Below are 23,858 nucleotides of genomic sequence, written 5' to 3'. Positions count from 1 at the left end.
TAAATAACACCAAGTAAGAAGGAATGACACTGGTTTTAGGTTTTTCATATCACTCATGATCTATGCTTCTCAGTCAGTTATGTATATCTTTTTAATAGAGGCTTCAAGGAACATATTCTTTAATAATCCTATTAGAAAAATATTATGACACAGAATAGCTCAAAATACCCTTCTCCAAAATAAAGAGTACTGTCCCATCCAGAACAGTAAACCCCATCATCTACTGGCAAAGAAAAATGACTTTGAGCCTAGCATTTAGTTCTAAGAAAAGATCATTGGTTTGGTATGCAGTCATGCTCTTTTACTTACTTGTTTTTAAAACACAAGTTTAAAGCAAGGCAGTTACATAACACATGGCACAATTAAAGGCAGATTTACGTTGCCATGAAGCAGAATTAGTAGAGTCTTGCTCTTTAAATTCAACTGGCAAGCATTTGTCTTTTTTACGTATTTCAGCATCTGCTGGAAGCTGCAGGATGTTCCTGAAAAATACTTAAAAACCTTTATATTATTTTTTTCTTTTACTGGAAAAGTACTACAGGAAATACTGGTGCTAGCCTGCAAAATATAAATGCCCACAGATAAGTGGATTTCTGCAGAGGCAGTATTTGGAGTGTAAAAACCTGTACTGGAGAACTTCATCCTGAACAGATCACTGTAGCAATATCCAGCACAGTCATTTATATTTTTTTCCAGGTCACAGCTGAGTTTGCCATACCCACTTCCTTGGCCATTGAAAACAGAAGTATTTCACAGACATGTTGCACATGGTCCCCAGAGATGCCATCTTTCCTCTGCAGCCCACCTGACATTAGCAAAGCCTGCAGACATGATGTATTTTGTCACTGAGATGGAAAGGAATGGCTGAAAGGTGCCTGTGAAACCAGATTAAAATAAAAGAGTGAGGTGAAGATAATCTACTATGTCCTGGTACAGCCTGCCAAGAAGAATATATGAACCTCATTTTCAAGAAAGTTTCTTAAAGGAACTTGAAATTAGTGGTGGAAATTTTCAGCAGCCTCAAGCATGCTAAGTAATTATGGTTTTATCTGTCAAACTACTCTGGTTGGTTAAAGCACAAAGCAAAACTGATCTCTCTAGTAACCCCAGGAATGTATTACAAGCCTGAATGATGTAAGCAGCACTCCCTTTAGCTTGAGAAATAATCAACCACACCATTTTTCTACTGACAGAATGGTGACCTACGTATTTTTTTCAAAGCCTTCCAGTTACAAAATTGACTTCCAATAGAAGACCAAACTGAGATCAGAGTTTCACTTCATACCTCCTAAGGTGATCAAGAGCATTTAAACATGGTCAGTGTATATACAACTGATGCTCAAGGCTCCTCTACCAATCACAGTGGAACTCTACACAACAAAGCTGCAGTTCCCTGTGCAAGAGATCAAACTTCTTCAGTAGCCTGCTTTAACTGTGGTTCAGATTTTAAAAGGAACAAAGAACCAACTGTAATTTAACCCAGCTTCTGCAGCAAGTGCAAAATGTTCTTCTGTATCATGCTCTTTAACAAGCTTACAGAACAATCAAAACAATACCAATGGAAAAAGCATACTTCAATGCATACAGCTTTTCTTTAAGAGAGAAAATGAGAAGGAACCAAATGTAGCAGGTATTTGTTTTGTTATTAAATGTTCTATTGAAAATCTCTCAGTTACACTGATGAAGTTGATGTGAGAAGTCATCAGGAACCAAACGGATCTGATTTGTCAAGACTATGATGAATCACTCTGCTGCATTTCTTTTTTTTTTTTTTTTCAGAAGGATGTATCTAATGGAAGAACCATCTAATTGTGGAAAATTAGCTGCACAACTGAGAAGGGCTAGAATTTGGCTTCTATGTTGACTCACATTGAGAGTTTCTATGGAAGAATGCTGGATCAATAGCCAACATTTAGTAACTAACGAATTAACTAAGTCAAATTATTCTTACTGTGATAAGGGCCCTCATGCCTGGGTTCTCTCATCAGCCTCCTGTTTTCAAGGACTGTGACTGTGTATCCATGTTTTGCCAGGATGCGCTGACAGAGCTGACGGTCGGTTTCACGGTGGGCAGGAGGTGCATACAGAACTGCTCTTCTCCTATGGCTTCCAAAGTACTGGAGAATGGCAGTGTCGATCTACAGCAAATACAATGCAAAGACAGTGGCTGTAAGACAGGACACTCCTCAGCAGTATAATACACAGTTGTTATACTTTTCACAAAAAGAAACTAGTAATTTACTGTGACAATCCAGGAACTATTTCTACTGTAATAAAGAATTCTCTTTATATCAGGGACTTCTGACCACAAATTACATTTTGTATGCCTCTCCATTTTTTTTCTACCTCATTTTAGACCAATATTTCAAGGGCTTGAAAGCTCAGGGTAACAACAGAAGATCTTCAAACCCTAATCTTCCCTTCACAGAAAAACCTTTGGCTGAAATCTGGGTGGCTCTGGTAAGCTAGTAACAGTACTTGCCAGCCAACTTTGACTGTGGCCTCAGGCTGATCTGTGGGTCACCTAGCAAAGAAGACTTGGTGGGTCCCATGTAAAGTGTTCCAAGGAACATGGGTCCTATGCAGATGCTAAATGCATGGTTCTGAGTTCTGCTGTGCAGCATGATTGAGTACTGAGGTAAAAGCATGCAGAGGATAATCCTAAACAGTACTGTAGATTGCTGTGCCTATGGAAAAATAAAAGTAACCTTGTCAGTACCTTATTGCCTTATTAGTCCAAAACAATACATCCTCCAGGAGGACTGGCAGAGAGACTGGTATATAGGTGCAAATGGAGAGGTCTCAAATGAATCCCAAATTGGGATTGTCTCACATTCACTGTCTTTCCACACAGTGCCTAAGAACAATGGCATCTAGAGGAAACCCTTACTCTGTATAATAGCCTGGAATATGAGCTTCTTACAAGAAAAAGTGGAAAAAGAGCCACCCCAAACACACAGAGATAGTGTGAGCTTGATACTAAGTTCTGAAAAGAGCAAATTAGTGGGCCACTGTCATCAGGTCCCTAGGAAAGGGGAATAACTTGTGTCTTACATAAATGTGGTAGGTTGACCCTGGCTGGACACCAGGTGTCCACCAAAGCTGCGCTATCACTCTCCTCCTCAGGTGGACAGGGGAGAGAAAATACAACAAAAGGCTCTTGGGTCAAGATAAGGACAGATCACTCATTAGTTACTGTCATGGGCAACACAGACTCAACTTGGGGAGATTAATTTATTCCAAGTCAAGTCAGAGTAGGGTAACGACAAAAAAATCTCCAAATCTTAAAACACTTTCCCCCTAACCCCTCCCTTCTTCTCGGGTTCAACTTTCCTCCTAAATTTTCTAATGTTTCCCTCACATATTCTTACTCCTCTCTCCAGCTGAAGTCTCACGAGTTTTTTCCCCCCCTTCTTATCTGTGTTATCCCAGAGGCGCTACCACCATCACTGATGGGCTCAGCCTTGGCCCAGCAGGTCCATCCTGAAGCCAGCTAGCACTGGCTCTGTTGGACGCAGGGGAAGCCTCTAGCAGCTTCTTGCACAAGCCACCACTGTAGCCCCTCCCTGCTACCAAATCCTTGCAAACCCAACAAAATACGGCATAAAAATAGGATGTGCCATGTGGAGACAGGTTACTAATATCTGGAATAGCCTAGTTGTTATTTTGCAATAAAAACACCATTAACAGACAAGATTTTCCTTCGGTGAATTTTTTTTTTTTGGATTTAGCATTGAAACATGGTAGCATTTAAGCGATTAACTTCAGGACATGAAATTAGTTCTTGGCAAGTTCATGAATTTCAACCTACCAGTAGTTAGCAATATGTCCTTTAAAAACTATGATATTCCATAACTTCTAATTTTAGTAAGCTTATCACTGGACATACAAAGTGCTACACAAACAACACACCACTAGTTTGTGCCCAGTACACCCCACTGACAAGACAGATGTTTTGATATAAATGTATGTCATTCAAGATGCGTCCAGTTGTTTACAGGACCAGGCCTGTAAAATAAATACATTTTATCTCATGATAAGTTCACTCCTCTCAGCAGTCTGTTCCCCAAGTACAAGATGCAGTTTTAAGTTACGTTTGGCTGATGTGTGAGCTCCTCTGTGGCAGTGAGGAGCACGAAGTATTTCAGAGCCCTGAGCCTCTGACGCCACATTTGCTGTTGCTCCAGAGCTGATATGCCCTTTGGAAAGGGTCAGCATCATTGAGGGGACCCTGAAAAATATCAGTATGACACTGTCAGAGCCTTCCACGAGTATTTGCTAAATGTGCAACCCAAGCTACTTTAGACACTGGGATATTCAAGGCTGATCACATGCTGGCCGGAAGCAGCACAAATAACACAGGGTGAAGTCACAGGAACTGCATTAGTTACTCTGTCAGATGTCCTCACTGGCATACCAGCGTTTTTAAAACACATTAATTGGGCAGCAAGTGTCTCAGATCACCCTTCTCGACCACAACACCTGCCATTCTTTCCACTTCTGCCTTTGCACCTCCCTCCTCTCCTCTTCTCTCTTTCCTGCTCTCCTGCAGTGCCAGCAGCCGCTGGCAGCCTTTCCTCTCTATTTCCTGTCCTCCGTCCCTGTTCCCAAATCCAGCCCTTGCCCCAGCCCCGCTCCTGTGCTCCCTCTTGCTCCTCCTCCAGGCAGTCCGGCCAGCCACTTCCCACTTTCTATTCACTTGCCTTGCGGAAGAAGCTCAGAGGATCGGGACACCTCTCACTTTATTTTGCATGCATATCCAGTTTTGCATCCCACGTGCTGCAAGGGGCAGCGTTGTGGGGTGAACTGAGGACATGCGAGGCGCACAGAGGGGCTGCAGCCCAGGACACATTGCTGTTTGGTTTTAACCTGCAGCTGCGGCTCATCCTGCTCCCATCCCTCCTGGTGTGGCTGGGGGTGCTTTGCTGCCTGCTGTGAGGGTCCAGCCTTGGACTTGGTAATGCTTTGCCTCCACCCCTCCTCACTAACAGATATCACACTTGTATCGTGCTACAAAAATACAGCTTTCTTTGTGAAAGCAAAGCCTCCTGCAGTGTTACACCTTAAGTGCTTTGCTTCAACCGACGTTAAGAGCTTCTGTCTCAAGCACCCAGGAATGACTATTTTCCAGTGTGGGCAATACTCCAAAGACGGCTCTCGCAGGGCTCACCCCAGCCTGGCCACCAAGACCCAGGGTGCTGGCCAGGCTTGGCGCTGAGCAGCACCCATGTCGCTCCTTCTGCTTGGCTGCTAAGGCACAGGGGACAGGAGCCAGGCGGCCTTGGGGCATCCCAAGGACCCCTGGGATCAGCCTGTCTGCAGCAGGATCTGCCAGGGAGCAGAGTGCACCCTCCCGCCTCCATGTGAGCACTGATGCATTTCCACCAGCTCCCCGGGGACCAGCAGAGATGTTTACAGCACTCGAGTTTGGTCATAGCAAATATTCAAGAGAGCATTGATAGCAGCACAAAAACCACAGCAGTTCAAGCAGCAGCAGTAACCTGGGTCACTTCCACAAAACACAAAAGGCCCCGGGCGGCTCCATGTGGCCCACACAGCAGCTGGCTCCTTCCGGGCACCTTTCGTGGGTGATTGCAGTGGCCCTTGCAGGACAAGCACAGGCTAGCTGCTTAGAACACACAGTCCAGAGACACATAAAATCCCCCAGGCTGCTGGTGCCCAAAGCATCCCGATTCAAGGCTGGGAGGGACTGGGCAGGCCTGGCTGGGGACATGCTGGCCTGCATCCCCAGCCTCCCCTCCCGCCACCCAGGCGCTGGACCCGAGATGCTTTTATCCACAGCTTCCCCAAAAGCCACGAAGAGATCTCTAGGACACTGTGGTCCTAAATTTAACAGCTTGACCTGATGTCTAATCCGGTACTATTAAATAATATGAAGTAGCTCAACACCTTTTACGGTGTTTGCTTGAGATCCATGCGTAGTGTTGCCAAATTTATTTCCTCTGCCCTTTCAGAGCTATTTGCAGTCCAGGTTACAAGATGCAATGTGTCCTCTGTTTTCTTGCCAAACCAGTGCACTGTAACACCTTACATTTTCTTCTTTTCTTCTAAACTACCCATTAGCTACATAGAAGTTAAAATAATTCTGCCCAACTGCATGCTTATAGCAAGTGATTCCATATATTTTTCCAAAGCTCTCTATAAAATGCCTTACATCACTGGCCATGCTGATCTAGTTAGTACTGGATGTTTTTCAGAATTTCCAATGTTATAGCAATGGCAGTCATGTTTATACACTTAAAAAGAGTCTTCTGGTTTTTATAAAATGTTTCTCAATCATAAAAATGCAGTCTGGGCAGAGAGCTGGTATAAAAGAAGCAGAGTGCAGTAGATGAAAATAAGCTGGTCACATATTTCCATGTTTTATGGTTCTGACTTTTTTGGCATTCCTGCAACTTTAATGGGCAGCAGGCTTAGACCAAAAAACTGACTCCATAAAATTTTGGATATTAGAGAATAATTGTTGAATGGTCCAATGTTTTCATATCCCAACCATTTTTTAGCTCTTCCCCAGTTTTTCCAGGCTATTTGTTAGGAGGTCAGTTTATTACAGGTTCAATACATCTTACGTGAAAGGGATCAGTCAAGAGCATCTGTGGCCCATGTCTCTTACCTAGACAATAGTATGGCTGTCTACACAGACATTAATGAGGCTTTACAGCAAAGCTAAGATTTCCCATGTGATTTAGGATGAGGCCTGTGTCAGTTTTGACATGACATACCTGCTTTTACAGCTTGAAAACCACTGCACTTAGCTGAGGTTTCTGAGTCACTGACCTCATTTTAGTGCAGTAGGCTGTTACAGATGACCCACAGCCTTAACAACTGGTCTAAACAAACCACAATGGGCAGAAAAGTGCTAAAAATGCATTAAAATGAAGTCTATGATTTTGTTTTCAGTTTATGAAAGAACATGAAAAACGCAAAAGAAAACAAATTTAGCTCCATAAAATTTATTATGAATTAAAAAAGTATTAAACTTCTATTCCTCTGAGATCTTAACAAATGAGATAAACAGTCCAGTTTACATAATATGAATGCTCAAGAATTACGTAACCATCCTTGTCTGACTGAAAATAGACTTCTGTTATCTGAGTTGCAATTCTTAGTTCTGTCTGCCTGCAAGTTCCACATAGCTGCAAAGTTCTCTGTTAAAGAGAAAATGTTTTGACATTTTCCTTGAAACTTCATTTTATTTTATTGAAGTCATGAATGTATAAAGACCTAATAGATTGTTTTAGTCTTGAAGCTTTCCTCTATTGTAGAGAATTTCTGGGTTGTTAAAAATCCAAAATTTTGTCAGTAACTGAATCTGATAATATATTATTACTGTTGCTGGTTTGGCCAAGAAGAAAATAGCAAAGATATTTCAAGTTGAGGAGAGAAAAACAGTTCCTTGGATTTTTTTTAATTTTTTTTTTTCAGATTCCAAGAAGACTGCATAATTCCATAAATATTGATGCATTGTCTCTGCCTGGCAAGGAAACAAATATACAGTTTGAATTGTTGCCATAGAATTTCATTGACCATCACTTCAACTGCAGAAACAAAATGCTTTTTCCTAACATAATGGCCCAACTCCTGTCTGCCTAAGCTCCTCTCAGGAAAGAACTCAAAAACTATGAATCATCTTTTCAGCCACCCAGTTCTGGTGGCATTAGTCCCTGTGTTGATTACAGGCAGCCACTCTTTTACTCCAAGCTATCCAAGACTGTCAGAGTCTTGTCCAACTGCTTCAAATAACTTGACTGCAGTTTATTTTAACCCCACTGGTTTCTGCAGGTACTGGGCTGCTGCAAAACAGGTGGAGGAGACACTGTGCAAACCAAAAGGCCTTTGCATGAAATGGGAGTGAAACAACAATTCCATGAAAGAGAACCAGCCTTATATAAACAACTTTGGCACTACCAGCAATGTTCACAGGCAGCGAACTGTCTAATTCCCATTTAAGCCAGCAGAGGAAGTGTGGACCTACCTTCACTGCTAAATACCACCTAGCATAACATTACAGAAAACCCATGAGTGGGACTCCTAGAAAATACTGCACTGATATTAAACAGCATTAATAAAATCAAAAATAAAACCTTAGCATGTGGTTCTAATGCCTGAAGTCATTCATCTGCAGGACTGTGCAGGCCTTTATTAATTCCAGATGTGACTTTTAAATTCTTTTTCATGTTTGCATAAAAGTTCATAGAAATAGTAAGTTGTTCATACTACCGTTATATTTGAAGTGCACATAGCTCATGTATCAAGAAGTAACAGAGAAGTTTATTTCCCGTTTCACTTTCAGGAGGATATTTAAGTATGTTGGCTTTATGTTCTGTTAGATTTCCTAATCAGAAAGAACCGGGTTGTAGAATTAGATGGTTGGAATGTAATTTTGCTTCCAATTGTTTGCTGAATAAATACAGAGCAAGCAACTAGATTATTGGCACTACTCTGATGGCTGGTTTCTGACGTCTTCATAAATCCAAGAGCAAAACTAGACTATTTGCATAGTCATCACCAGCACTCTGAGCTGGAAGTACAGAGCTATTTTATCAAAATGCCTTTGCTTTATGACTGCATGCAGTTGATGGTACCGACTGCCTTGAGAACAGACAATGAGCCAATCCTACCATCTTATCAAAACAGGCACTTCTGAGGAAAGGGCTCCAATGAAGTGCATGAGTGAGATTCTGCCTTCATTTCCCATTTGCTGCCGAAGCATCCTTCTCAAAGTTCCCTTCCTGCAGAAAGTCTCCACCCTGTCCCTCTTTCCTGACTGCTACCACAATAACCCTGCCCTTTATCACCAAAACATCTTTAGCTATCTGCTTCATAAAAATAGCTGTTTCCTCAGAGCCTTTTGCATTTTACATTGAAAAGTAAGAAAAAAAAGTCTTGCTTTTGTAGGGTTTCATTCCAAGGAAACCAGTTGCTGATACCATACCATCTGACAATTGCTTTCTATTAGCAAAGGTTTCATACTATCAAAGTTCTTTGTTTTGTAAGAAAAGAGTTCTCATTCCCCTACTGTATTCTATAAAATAAATAATCTTTAAAGATTTAATTTACTTCAAAAATGTATCAGACGTTATTATGCATGAAGTACTCTTTTCTATTCAGAACTCTCACCACACTGCATTTCTGCATAATAGCAAAAATCACCCTTTGTCATTCTATCATCCAGCTTCATTTCTCCTTTTTCACATATTTACATTTCAAAAGTTCCCATTAGCTTTGTCTTCTTTTCTTTCCACTTCCATTCCCATCTCCCTTTCTCTTCCCCTGCACAAGTCCAGACCCCTCTGTGCACAATCTCTTCTGTGCCTTCTGAGGATACTATTCTATGATTCTATGATTACTTGCAGTCATAGTTCCCTACTCTGCCTCCCACACCACCTCCTTTCCCCGTGCCTTCTTCCATGACAGCCTTCTCTTGCCCCCTTCATTCCCTGCTTATACTGACTGAAACAGTCATATTTCATCAAAAAAAAAAATCAAAGAAAAAAACTCCAAACATATATGTTTAGAGGGTGAAGTTAATCACATTTGGTTTAAATGTCTGCATACAAGTCATGATGAATTTAGCATTAGAGGCGGTTATTTCTACTGACTATGAAGTCCAACTTTCTGGGTCTGACAAGATACAGTGGAGCACTCAAGTAAAGAGAGGATAATTCCACTCTGGCTGGTCAGCGTTCTAATTGCCTAGTAACAATTTCTCATCTTTTTAGTAATTTCCCTCCCAATTTACAAAATATAGGTACCTGGACCTGTAACCTGTGCAAGATGTTCAGCTGCATCTTCCTCCAAGTCTTGTTTAGGACTAAAGCATGATGTTTCTCCCTCTCTTTTTCTTCTTTTCGTTTTTCTACATAGCATATCTGAGATATGGCCACATCAAGCTGTCATTATCTTGCATCTTCCATACTGTCCACTCCCAGTAAATGGTATCCTATCCTATTTGTTCAGAAGGAAGCTGTAAAAAAACCTTTTCTCATTTTTCCTGTGTGCTCACCTCATTATAGCTCCTCTTGAGATACATCTTTTATACCAAACATAAGTGGCAGCTTGAGGGTCTTGAAAGTGAAGATTGCTTTCTTTCACCATACGTGTGACATTTTATGTATGAAGATGCCAGCCTCACCCACCCATTGAATTCTCATATAATCAGCTGCATGTCCTGTTTATTTTCCTTTTCTCAGTGGCCTTAGTCAGGGGATGTGAAGCAAGGCCCTTGTGAGTATCCATGGTATAATCTCTCTCAGGACCCATCTTAAAATTTAAAAATCTGATTTTTTTTTATACATTGCCTATGGTTAGAAAGCTAGTATGCTGAAACAGTGCCTACCACATGAGCAATACTGTCTTACTTCTTTCTCCCCATAGCAGAGGTCCTACTTCTACCTGGGCAAAATGCACTGCTGGGCAGAGACATCTAAGCTGGCTCTGGTTGAATTAATTCAGAGAGTGGAAACACAGTGTAACCAGCTAATTTACTCCTCAGAGCTGGCTGAGAAGTAGAGCTAGATTACTTGAATGGAATGTTTTTACATCTGGCTGGTACCAAAAGTATTTTTGGCACAATACCCTGCTAGGCAAATCTACACGCAAGGTTTTCAAGGAGCTTTTTTGTTGACACCTATTTCAATTTGATGCACCAGCTCTTCTGCTCACTATATGTGTCTGCAAATATTTCATCATACAGGAGGTGAGCGTGCCTGGCTGAACCTGAAGACAGCCTGCTGCTGGATGTGATATCACCCTCTAATGCCTTTAATGTCGGAGATTCAAAAATAAGCCTTCTATTTTTCATGCTACAGGTGTTAATATTTCATTTTATACTAGAAAATGTTGACCTCTGTTCACATGAAAACAAGGCTACAGGACTGGCTTTCCAGCAGCTTTTAAAACTCCTGTAATGTGTGGTACCTGAGAGAAGTACTATGAGCTGTCAGGTTTTCCAGGCTATGAATGAAATCTGCAATTTTTGCAATTTCAAAAAGACGGCTTGCAATGGCTCCATCCCAGGGCATCTTGGATATAAAGACACACTTACAGACCAAACTGGTAATTTCCAGCCCCATACTTTTTCCACATTTGTCTGGAACTTTCCTTACCGAAATGAGACGAATTTTGAGATCAGAGATGCAATGGCAAAGCTGTACTTTTCCTCAGATTTCTCCCTCTGCTTCCCCAATGGCTCATAAAAGCTGCTATAGAGAAAATATCAGACTTTGGAAGGGGATTTTGCTCATGCAATAACAATATCATAACCAAAGCCTCGCAGCATGCTCAACACAATACTGACTGTTTCTCTGAAGGAAGTAAGAATTAAACCTGCCCCTACCCAGTCAGAAGACATTCTGCAGTGTGACAGATACTGTGGCTCAGAACCCAGAAACACCAAGTGTTATCTAAAGAATATTATCTCCAGCAGGGTCTTCTTTTCCTTAAAATTATTCATGAACTTTGATTTCAGAAGACCCACTGCAGTGCTTGCTTTAAGTCACTGTTTAACTGCATAAATGATTTTTTCTGTTAAAACAAGTTTGCTTGCTGGACTATTTACAGAATAAGTAGTTATTTAAAAATGTGAATAATTTGGACCATATTTAAAAGTATTTTTCCAGGTTCATACACAAAGATTTAAACCAGAGCTTTAATGAAAACTTGTTTTCCAAACTAGCTACTGTGGCTGGGCACGTGGCAGTAAAATAAAGCAGTGTAAAGTTTCGACCATGACATCTGTCTTAGATGTTATCAGGTACCCAATACAATCAAGCAAGGTAACAACAGTTCAGCTATTTGAATGAGCAGTGGGCGAAAACACACAGCTCAAGAGCACACTTTCAAAGCAAAGCGGTGGAGATTGTCGGCGATACTTGTCTTTTCTGTCCCCTGAGACTACTATTCAGCCCACACAACCAGCAGAGTATCCTCTGGAAACTTAGAGTAACATCCCAACATGTGCAAGACATTTTGTACATCATGCTCTAGGGGAAACTTTCAAGACAAACAAGGAGCCAGCTATGGGTGGTCTTCAGAACTTGAAGAGGAATGTGTTAGAGCAGCACAGCCCTGGAAAACACACCTATAAAGGGTTAACATATGCATTGACATCTGTAATATAGGTTCAGCATGTGCGTGTGATAGTCACATCCCACCATGTATGCTGGAGGGCAGAAAGTACTGCATGTTGTAAAAACAGGAGTTTCCTTCTCATTTCAAACAGAGAGCATGCCAAGTTCTGTGTTAATCCATATTTTTTCTCATGAAAATTGGGAAAGAAGAAATTACAAATACTTTCAGCCAAACAGCACACTTGCTATTATTTCACAAGTTCTTACAGTCTTTAGGTAGCCCAAGGAAAGATGTGAAATGTTCTTTGCTGTTACAATAGCAACAAGTAAAAAGAAATGGGCTCTAAGTGTCAAAAGCTGTAACACAATAGGACCTGCATCTGTCAGCTGTGCTTACTGCCCTTTAAATTGTAATTCTTCATGTCACATTGTTGAACAAATCCAAATCTTGGTACCTAGTGTACTAAAAGGTCATTAAAATGTAAAATTATGACAAATGCAGCATTGAGTAGATTTCTGCAACTCTAAGATAAATCTCTCTGACCTTTGCTAGAAAAAAAAATCCATTTTTTAAGATTTAAGCTTAAAAAGTTCATGCCATAGTTATTTCACATATCTCTTTTTGACTTTGCAGAAGGTGCACTTTACAACTGGTCTCCTAAAATCAATATTACTGACTTTCCAGGCTGTGAACCCTGTCTTATCAAAGAAGCAGTCTTCTAATATATTTTTAAATTTTAACTGCTTCGTGTGGATGCTGTCCATAACCTGTGAAGTTATCAGATTAATGTTTACAGTCCTCATACAGTTGTATATAAAATGACAGTATAATGATAATTTCACAGTGTGCTATCTCCTGCACTATTAGCAGCTCCTTACAGGATTGAAGAAAACCCGAAACATTTGTGCTAGTGCTGATCACAGATTCCAGAGTAAAAATAACTACCTCAGTCTGGACCATTTAACAGACCACATTTTCCAACTAAAATAACAGTGTCTACATTTGTTGGCTTTTAACACTCATTCTAGGAACCCTGTATAAAATAAACATGAGGTCAGGTAACCTAAGGACGAAGTTAAATTTGTGGGACAAAGATTCCAAAGTAAATAGTGAGATTTGAAAATGTGAAAAGTGTCTTTTCTACTTCTCAAGTGCAGCTTCTCAGGAGAATCCCAGTGAAGTTCAAAACAGACCAGGAGATAACTTTAACACAGGGCAGCTGCAGTCCTGGTGCTAGCTAACAGCCCCAGTCACTCTCATGAAACCCCACTGACTCCTGATTTACATGCCTGTACTGTAAAGCCTCTGAACCAATACCTAAAGCCAAAATAAAATATGGTCTGTGCAGCAAACTGCAATCCCCCGGGAGTCACAGAGCAATGCCATATTTCAGTAGAAGATTTCAAGATTTCTGTGTTAATGACACCAGACCAAGGAGCTGGTAATAGCGATGTGCTTGCGCATATGCTGCTGTCATTATATCACCCATTTGTTTGTATACAGATCTCAGACTTCCAAGCTTAGGCTAATTTTAGATGATGGACTCAGATGATCCTGCCAGACTCGCTATCCATTGCTTTGCTAATTATTGCTCAGCGCTATGCTCCAGCTGACTTACCTTTTTCACTGTCTGTGAGTTAGTGCTAGGGAGGAAGCAGTAAATGTTGCTTGGGGAGACCTCCTTGTATCTTCCCTGCTGTGATTTGGTCAGTTTGTTGGGTGTGATCCCATTAACAACTGTCGAAAGGATGCTGCTGGTCATGAGAGGAGACAGGGTCTGGCAGAACAGACAGATGGCCACCACTAAGGCCAGAAGGAAGGGACGAGGGCGACAAAGCCTGCGGCACCTGGGGACTTGCCCACAAACCATGGCCTCTTCGCTGCCCTCACTTCGCCCTTTGCCACATTGCAGATGCAATCCAAGTAGCTGCGACTTATCAAAGGCAGACTTTACCCAAAACTAGCAAGAGTCTTGCCCATTTCTGCTGCTGAGCGCTTTCGTGGTGCCTGGCATGAAGTTACAGGTTCCAGAGGAGCAGAGGCTCAGGAAATTCTGTCCCATGGGGGTACAGGAACAACCTGTGAAAAAAACAAGAAGTCAGCAGCAGCGAAGAGCAGCGTGCCATGGGGTGTTCTGCAAGGAGCCACAGCCAGCTCTTCCACACCGCGCTGTCGGGAGAACAGACCTGTTGGCAGACAGGTGAGGAGCAGGAATCTTCACCCACGTTGCAGGAGGAACTACACAGCCACACGATAGCATCCAAGAAAGCAAGAGGTTAAAGCTAAACACATCCTGTCCACAGCTGAAAAGAGTATGAGAGTGTACCAACTTTGTGAACAATCGTTTGCTGTTTTTTTTTCTCTCTTGCATTCTCAATTCCCACTTTGTTTTTACAGTTTCCTTCATTCCAGTCCTTTTAAATTGCCTCCTTCCTGTCGGCATACACCGCTTTCTCTCTAAAAGTGATCATTTATCTGAAAACTGACAGACTATGAAGATTTTAGTTTGCATTTGCTCTGTCCAGATTGCAAGTTCAAAGTTACGTTTACTTACTCGGTTCTTATCCTGTTGGAAGTTTTCCGTTCTCCTCTAATGGGCTGCTGATTAAAACCACTTGGAACAACCCTGGCTCATGATCCCAGCTCGTCTCACACACTCAGAAGGCAGGCACACGCACATACACACGCCATCTGAAGCCAGTTGGACCACAGATTTCATATAAATAAAGGCTGGACTTCTCAGAGGGTGGGGCTAAACTAGCTCTGCTCCAAGCAGGCACAGGGTTTGGAGTCACAGCCTGGGATCTGGATGGGGAACAAGAGGTGTCCTTGCTCACACTGCATGCCTCCAAGCCACCATCACTGCAATTTTTAGAAATCTGCTGTTACAGCAACCAGACTAATTGAAACAATATTAATATCTTGCAGCCAGCAGAAATCTGAGCAGCACCTGCAATATTATTATCCAGATGATCAGAAATGTTGTAAAAGGAAGCAGATTTACTTGGACATAAGCGCCACTGACAAAGCAGTTGTCAGTAATTTTCCACAGTAGATGTAATATCTTGTAGCAGTGTATAAATAAAACTTCTTACTGATGTCAAAGAGGGAAAGAAAGGAGAGCAGGCAAAAATACTCCAGCGTACGCACTTAGTATCTAAGCCACAGAAGGTCTTAGTTACTACTTCCCCCTGCTGACACAGGACAGGGACGAGATGGATGGGAACAGTTGACAAACTCTGTTATTTTTATAGACCAAAATTTCTCATATAATCCAGTTCCTTTAGCCAGAAATATCTGTATACAAGTTGTCTATTTTATCCTCCATCCTTAGTTATTTTTGTAAAGAAAGAGTCCTTCTTACATTGCCTTATATGAAAGAAATGAGTGTTGTTATGATAACTTTGAGGCAATTTACAAAATTTGACAGCAGCAGCCGCATTAGCAAGTTAGAGGCATATATACAGCAATGAAAATTATAGATTTGTTTGAAGTGTTAGTGTTTATTCAGTATTCAGATCCTTTGGGTTTTTTTCCCCCATCCAAACCCATTAATTTGTACACATACAGAAAAATGCCACAGAAGTGATCCAACACCTTGCACAGAACCTCAGCTGTCTCATGCACTGCATTTTAGTTTTCTGTCTAGGGCTGCTGTTTTCTAAATGAGACTCCCAGGTTATCCTGAGCAAGAAAAGAGCACAACACTTGCCTGCACCCTCCCATGATAGATGCTTGCCATCCACACAAACTCCCACCTCTGTTTGCCCGGAGACATGTTGCTCATGCTCTTTCCTTGCCAGCACACCAACATCCTCAGGCCCTGCTTCAGGCAGCCTGTGCTGCAAAGCCTCTGGCAAGCCAATAAATCTGGCTAGCGGACATCAGGAAACCATGGGTTCCCTGCCGCTGGCTTTGGAGTAGGTCTCTGCATACAATGGAGAGAGTACACAGGGAGCTGGTATGTTCAAAGGAGGATTGCAAAGATAATACAGCCAGCTGGAGAGCCACAGTAATCCCATCAGCAGAGGAGGGACCATAGCAGAGTGTCTTTATTGTTTGAAAATATTGTCCTGTGGTTTTTGGCATGCCCTGTTTCTGGGCCCACAACCACCAGCTGTATGGGTGGCATTTGCATGGTTGCCAAATTCTCGCAGATTCGTAGTGGGAGGATTTTAGTCAGAGCTTTATTGCTAGCTTTACTGCTTTGTTGCTATAAGACTTGATTGAATCCAGTTTATAAATATTTGTATTAATGGTTGCTTCATGATATGGAGATCATACACCCTTGAAGAGTCTCACACTAGAATAAAGTAACCCTCTCTGTCCTCACACCCTGCTCCCCCAGTTACCTCAGCACATCAAATAACCATGCTCTCCCTCCAGCCCAACATTATTTTTCCCCTTCAAGCTCATGAGGGGGCTTCATCCTCACATTTTCCCCACTGTCTCAGAGTCAATTCGTCCTTCCTGCAGCCCCAAAATCACACAAGGGCCCCAAGTATTCAGGTCAAGTGGACAAGTTTTACTCATTTACTGCACCAAAACTGATACTGCACAGAGATGAAGAGATATCAGCAAAGGGCAGGCAGATCACTCTGCCTCCTGTGTACTCTGGCGGATCAGCCTTCTGTTCATCTGCTTTTCCCAGATGTTCCAAGAAGCTGGCTTTTTCCCTATGCTCTGTGGTTTCTTTCATGACAATAGAATGTAATAAACATTTCTGAAGCAGTAAATACTTTTCTCAATCACAGCTAGAGTGCAATGAACGTGATTCCTGACATCTTTTGAATCAGGATTCCACCACATCTCTGTGCCTACATGCCTACTGACTTACCTGGTCACATCCTGACACGTCAGAAATTAAGCCAAGACTATTGCAAATCAGGAATAATTTCCCTGGCACAAATTAGTTACTCAGGAAAAGGATGTAAGTGGATAGAGTTAGGCCTTCTGGGTCCCAAACTCACAAGAAAGATGCTTCAGTGCATAATATTCAGATAACTGCAGCAGACAATTACCTCTAAGATCAGAAATATCCAGTTGGTATTTATACTTGCAGGTATATGTACATATTTCAGAATTCTTAACAGAAAGCTACAAATCTCCTCTTTGTGACATACAAATTTAGTATCGATTTCCTATTTGGGATTCCCAGGTCTGTTCTTTCCAGTGGCTGCTCCCACTGCAGGGATTAAGGGCTATGTACCGACTTGCCTATCCCTGCTCCTCCCACTCACCCAGGACTGCTTGCCTGGATGCTCCCCACAGCAGCCAGCTGCTCTCCTGCTCTGTATGAGGCAACGTCCTGTGGGGATCACTTCTGCCAAAGCACGGCAGCCATGATTGGCAAGAGCAATCTTTAGTGCTTGCAGCAACAATCTGAGTTTCATCTGCATCATCTGGAGTAGACTGTAAGTGTTTAAAGATACCCGGACACAGAAAAGGCGAGAGAAATGTCACAAGACTTGCTAAAAATTGCCAGAGACTAGGATTTGAAAGGGCTTAGCCAATGTGCCGTGCAGGCATGTAATGTGCACCATTCATATCTCACTGGGGTTTTAAGCAACCTGGCTCATATTCACACAGCTTCCATTTTACACAAGTCTCTGTGTTTGTTCAGTAGTGAAAGATAGTGACCACTAAAGAATGATTTCTGTGGCCTAAGTAGTGACCTGGACAGATAATTGCCAGGAGCTGACCAGGAAGAAAATATTAGACTAAGAATGTTAGCAGGAATTTAAGGCCAGCTGAATAGATCCATTTTATGCATGCTTAACTTCACTCAGAGATCTAACATGAATCATTCTGAAACTGTGAATAAAGTTAAGTCTAGATATAAGCGCTCTTCAGATCAGGTCTTGATATAATAAAACCATTTTGCATCGTTAATTCCACTGTATAGAGGCTGCCAAGAAGAAAATTAGTTTAAAAAACTTCACAATTGCTCTTTTCTAGAGCAAGTTTCAAATTTCAAAGCACAGCATCCTAGCAACCATTTCAGTGATAAATGAGCTCACAGGAAAAATAAGCTCAAACAGCTCATTTCTAAATTAACTGATAGCCAAGTCCTTGTAATCATGTCTGTCATCTTCCCAGTGCAAGCCTATATGCAATTTTCAATGTTTATGGTCAACTCTTTGATTTCTTTTTTATTTTCCAGCATATTAGAATTATGCTAAGGGCCATAAATTCTCACTAACTTCAAAAATTGGATAAAATCTTTATGAACAATAGGCATTAATAGCAATGTAAATATTCAAGCAAAACATGTAGTTAAACCGTACTGGAGAAATCCTGCTCAGCTGCACCATCCAGGATTTTTTACTTCACCCTGAATTCAATCCATATTGCAATTAGGTTCACAGTGTCTTATCCTGTGTGTGGTCCTATATGTAGTGAACGGGGAAGACCGGCATAGAGTCAAAAAAGTAGAAGAAATACATTTCACTGCTGCTCTGCAGACTGGAAGATTCAATACTACTGAAGTTTAAATTAATCCCAGCATAGTAAACCCCAGACTCTCTCCCCTTTTCCCATTCATAGAGCACTGATACCACCAATGACACCATAGTTTTGTTCCACAGAGTGCTCCACATAACAAAGATTCACATCTTAATTCTGCTTTGGCTCAGCTCTCTGACCTTGGCTCACAGTGAGGGCAGGCTTGCAGGGAAGGTTCTGCAAATCCTTGTGAAGCAAAACAGCTGATGTTAACAGCAGAAAAGTTTTAGGGAGACTCCCATTTTTGTTTTGCTTCTCATTATTGTTCATGTCATTTAATATGTTGTCCTTATGTAAGAGCAACAAGTATCTGGAATACACAAGCAATGAGTTTACTTCTCTTACAGGAGGTACAGCCCATATATATGTATAGTTGGTATACATTCCAGTTTAGATCCTTAGTCTGTAAATTTAATCAGTGTGTTAATAACCGTGACTGCTGGATATTTTGCCCCAAGAAAGATCTGTTAGACCTGCAGCTCCATGTGCAAATCAGCCAGTCTTGTAATTCCCTGCCATGAAAAGAGGAAAATCTTGCTTGCTACCCTCTCCCCTACCTTTAGCGTCTCCTCCTTACCTCTGCTCCTACCTACCATGTGGTGGTAGCTTATTAGATCATTTAATAAGAAAAAACTGTACAGTTGGGTAGTTTTTCCACCAGTTGAATTGAATAGACTCTTGGAGAGGTCCAGTGGGCCCTTAGTGCTGGCACAAGTTAAATGGCAGGAGAACACAATCAAGAGAGGATGTAAACAGAGGAAGGGATATTTTAGGCAGTGGCAAAGCTTGACGTTCAGCTCACCAGACTGCTGAACCTACACAAACATCTTTATAGTTTTAGGTAAGGCCTAGGCTATTTGTCTAGAAGCATCTCTTTGTATCTCAGGCATGTACTCCACTACTCTGTTTTGGCAGAAGGGTGGTAATAAAACATAGGATCTATTTATATATGTTAATAATATAGAAACTTGCTTGATGTGAGGGTAAAGGAAAGCAGATGAAGACCAAAGACTTACAAAGACACCAGTTACTGCTTAAAAGGCAAATTTACAGTATGAAGAAATAGATTCCTGCATACAGTTACTCACTGACTCTAGCCATAACCCCTTTGCAGCAGTTATTCTGAGATTACATGGAGATTTATGGATTTTGTAGTCAGTTTGATTGCTCAGACTCACTGCTTACTGCTGAGAGCTGAATAAGAATCAGTGATAATCAAAAAATACCCTGCAAGAACCTGCACATTTATCTTTGGGTGAAAGTGAAATATCTCACAACCTCTGACAGCATTTGTGTTCCTTTTCGGTTTGAGCAAATTCTGTCATGGTCCACATCTCATTCTCTGGCCCATTGCTGGTCCCCCTCTCACACCTCAGGTGAGAACATCTGAACTTACATTCTCAGGTGTTCCTCTTTCTTCCTACAACCTTTTTCTAATGCCAGCTCTCTCTTCTCTCTAATTCTCCTCTAACAAAGTGATTAATCTCCTTTTTCAGGTGATCCAGATCCTTCCCGCTGTCTTTTTTTTTTTCTCAGTTACATTCTCTGGGCTTATATTAAAGGTGTTTGCACAAATACTTTCCTACTTTCTCATACACTTCCACTGCAAGCAGAGTTGTTCTCTGCCTTTTACCTGCAGAAGGGCTCTGAATGCGCTTTATGAGCTGCGTAAGTATTTTCCATGCAGCTCTATCTATCTAGCTCCCTATGTTCAGGTGAAAGTCTATCAAAATGTCTAATGGGAGTGGGAAGAAGCAAAGAATACCAGTGTCATTGACCCAGCCCTAGGCACTCCATGCCTGCTCAAATGATGTTTGCAATGGAGGGTATTTGTATTGCCCACTGACTGTTCTGTGTGGGACACCCTCCCCATGACAGGCCCTTCCCTTCCACCTGCAGCGCCACATCAGAAAAGCTTCCACGCCAAAGAGACAGGGTGGAAAGGGACAGCAAGTGGTGAGCATATGGGTTTGGAGGATACTGCAAAGAGAAAGGAACAACCCCTCACATAGGCCTCCAGGGTGACGGTAGGATGTATCCTATATAGCTTCCAGTACAGTGGAAATGAATAAAGCTTGCAAGCCAGCCATGCAGTTGCTGGAAATGGCAGCAACAAATGTGAAGGAAAGGACCAGACTGTAAGGGAATTTAGCAGGGGGACGAGAAACATTTGCAAACCCTTTTATTTATAATGGTTAGCATTCTGCAGTCAGATGTCAGTCTTTCAGGTCCTGTTCCTCTCCTTTTGTGTAAACTAAGTTACGTCATTACCATGTTCCCTTTTCACTTCAGCCTGGAATATCCTCTTACTTAGCAGACTAGTTGCTTTGCTGAGACCCCCTCACAGATTTCTGAATGACTATCCCTGTGTCTCCTAGGTTTGAGCAGTTCCCTGATGCTTTCTGGCAGCATGGAAACAAATGGAAGTCTCCTACAAACAAGAAAATACTGTCACCTTTATTGTATGCACATAAAACAAGGGTGCAATGCTCCCAGGTACCTGCAGCTGTCTCTGTGTTGTACTCTGGATGATTTACTGTGCTGCTGCTGCTGGTGTCCCTGCCACGACAGGCAAACACACTGTGTAATTTTGGACCAAGTTTTCCAGGAGCCAGTCACTTCAGACATTTTGTTCCTTAAATTTTGGTTAGCCCCAGTACAGTAAACATCCATGCAAATGTACAGCTTCAACCACATCATGGCCTCCACTGACTTCAGTGGATGAGTTCATACATGTGGTTTAGGCACAATGAAGCAAGAACTTGATCTTTTCTTTTCCACAGACTTTGTGCTGATGGGTATTTGTTTAACAGAGCTCATCTGTTATCAAGGAGAGTTTGAAGACATCCGCATCACACAGAAATGCAGGCTGCTCACCTGTGCCTCTCAAGGCACCCACATATTTACCACCCCCATCAGGACCAGCCGTTATTATATACTGGAGTTCAAAACAGTTTATTCCATTTTGTTGCATTCTTGTGATGCTGCCAGAATATACAATAAGCCAGTTCCAAAATGTGGGGCATGTCACATATAGTGCAGGTATATGAGAAATTAACTGTTCAAGCAAATAGAGCATGTGAAGATGCAAGACATGCTATTTTGTTGTTCTCAGGGACAAGCAGGAAAAGATAACGGTATACTGCTGAACTCATCGATCTGATTATAACCAGATAGTTTGTCTCGTGAGTCCAGCTCCTGTGGCGTGATTGCTGCAGAAAAAGATAACAGCAGACACTGTGCCAAAGAAGTTACTTTAGAAATACCCTTAAGTACATTACATCTTTTAATCACTGACTTTTGACAACCTGCTCCACATGGCATTTCTAGAAGTAAAGCTGAAAGTTAGGTTTAACTATTTTTACAGCGAACAAAAACAAGGAGGCCAGAATAAATAGAGTGCAGGAGGTTAGACAGTCCCCACTGCAGCTGGCATGAGGTCTGATGAATTGTGTTCTGCCCCACGCAGAGTCACTGCAGTGCCTCCCAGGTCTGGTCTGTTGGGCTGCACAGCTTGCTCGAAACATACCTGAGGGCTACTGCAGTGGTCTGGGAGGAAGCAGCCTGAAAACTGAAATGGAGGGAGGGAGGAAGGGAGGGACGTCATGCTGAACAGCTGATACGGCTGGGAGGAAGGCAAACATCATACTGTCAGTGGATGATTTTGATTAGATGGGTCATGTATGAAACTAGCATTCCAGGCAAGGGTCTGTTGAAAAAGCAAGGTTTAAGGAAGGTATTTCTCAGCTCTGAGAGATCTAAAATGTTTTGCTGTCATCTTCCACACATCACACCTAATCAGAATTGTCCAGAGGGGCTGAGAGCTGAATGGAAGCATTTTTGTTCACTGATTACTGGGTTGTTGGGGGTTGTCTCTCTCTTGTGGGTTGTTCCGCTATATCTTTTAATTACGGAGGTCTGTCCTATGACTAGAGGGGGATTCAGACATTTTTAGGATTCGATTTTGCAAAACCAAAATATAACCAAATCAGAATCCCTCTGAAATACAGTGTGAGGTACCTGAATGAGCTCTTATTAAAATTTTGAAATCAATTACTGTTTCTGTGTAACTATGTTTTGATGCACTTTTAAAAGTAAAGCATGTTGAGGACACCATCTGTTTTGGAAAATAATGCAAAACCAGGCAGTGCTAACAGAGAAAATTAATAAAATGTAAATAAGGCTGATAGCTGATTTGCATGGTTTAAAACCAACTTTAGAAAGATAATTACCAAATATTTGGGGTTTATTTAAAATCATGACAGCATTAGCCAAATATGAAATCAGGTTACAGTTTTATAATGTGCTGATGTAATTATGAACAATATATTTAGATTATTCCTTCCTTCATAAATTTAAATATTACTGCTTAAGAGTCAAACAATAGGGAAAAGTTAGAATCTTTTCTATTAAAAGGCTTGTTAGCCTCCATACAGAGACATTCCCAATACATTCCTTTCACCCTCTTAACAGAAGTCTTTAAGTAAATAGCTGTAGGTGAGTGTTTGGAAAGCACTTGCAAAATGGAAAGTACTTTAGAGTTGGTAAACCTTGAACATTAATGGAGATACTAACCATCAAAATTTGAATTTTTATCTTTTTTGCTGCTGAGAATCATCTTCATTTTTCCTGTCTAGGGCTAAAATTTCACTGAGATGTTCTCTCAGGGTGTATTTTAGATTGCATTTATGTCTTACAAGAGCAACAAACAGTATTACAGCAGAGGCAGGCAGGACTGTTCTGATGTGCCTCTCCCAAAGGTAATCATTACTTCTGAAATCAGCACTTCTGTGTGCAAAAGTATGCTTCACATCAGCGTCTAGGAAAGTTCACAGTCTTAATAAAATGATTAACACATAATTCTAGTTTTTGAGGGCAATTTTAAAATAACTCCTGTTTTAACTTTCTATTCCTTTTAACTTTCTATTCCTTAGCCATTCCAAGTGTATTAGGCTATGGGGAAGATCCCTGGGAAATGGATGGTACACCTCCCTAAATTAAAATAAGGGTTGGTCAATACTATTGACTGCAAAGCCATTTCATTTTCCAGTCCTGACCAAGGAACACATTTTTATTGTCAGTTCACTCAACTATTGACTAATCCATCCATCTATAGAATGTGTTTTCTTTAAAAGCTTGAGATTAATTTAGCCCTAAATAACACAACAGGAAATTAAACACATTTTAAAAACATTTATGCTAAGAATACCATATCCAGGTGAATTCATCACAGCAGAAACACTCCAACTTGTCACCTTTCC

General features: G+C 41.4%; 1 protein-coding gene across 1 annotated transcript in view; it reads right to left on the bottom strand.

Annotated features, from left to right (window-relative positions):
- Window positions 1-14,831, bottom strand: part of CPED1 (cadherin like and PC-esterase domain containing 1) — a 160,011-nt gene extending 145,180 nt beyond the window's left edge. Inside the window, exons 1-3 of the mRNA XM_062609662.1 lie at window positions 14,648-14,831; window positions 13,712-14,172; window positions 1,952-2,138 (exon numbers count right to left, since the gene is read on the bottom strand). Of these exons, the coding sequence (XP_062465646.1) occupies window positions 1,952-2,138; window positions 13,712-13,963 (439 nt within the window). The 5' untranslated portion in view covers window positions 13,964-14,172; window positions 14,648-14,831. The remainder of the gene's footprint in view (window positions 1-1,951; window positions 2,139-13,711; window positions 14,173-14,647) is intronic.
- Window positions 14,832-23,858: the final 9,027 nt, after the last annotated feature.

Source organism: Pezoporus occidentalis, unplaced genomic scaffold, assembly GCF_034315485.1.
Source record: "Pezoporus occidentalis ecotype Australia unplaced genomic scaffold, CSIRO_AGI_Poc_V1 ctg14, whole genome shotgun sequence".
Lineage (NCBI taxonomy): Eukaryota > Metazoa > Chordata > Aves > Psittaciformes > Psittacidae > Pezoporus > Pezoporus occidentalis.
This window is presented reverse-complemented; position numbering and strand designations above follow the sequence as displayed.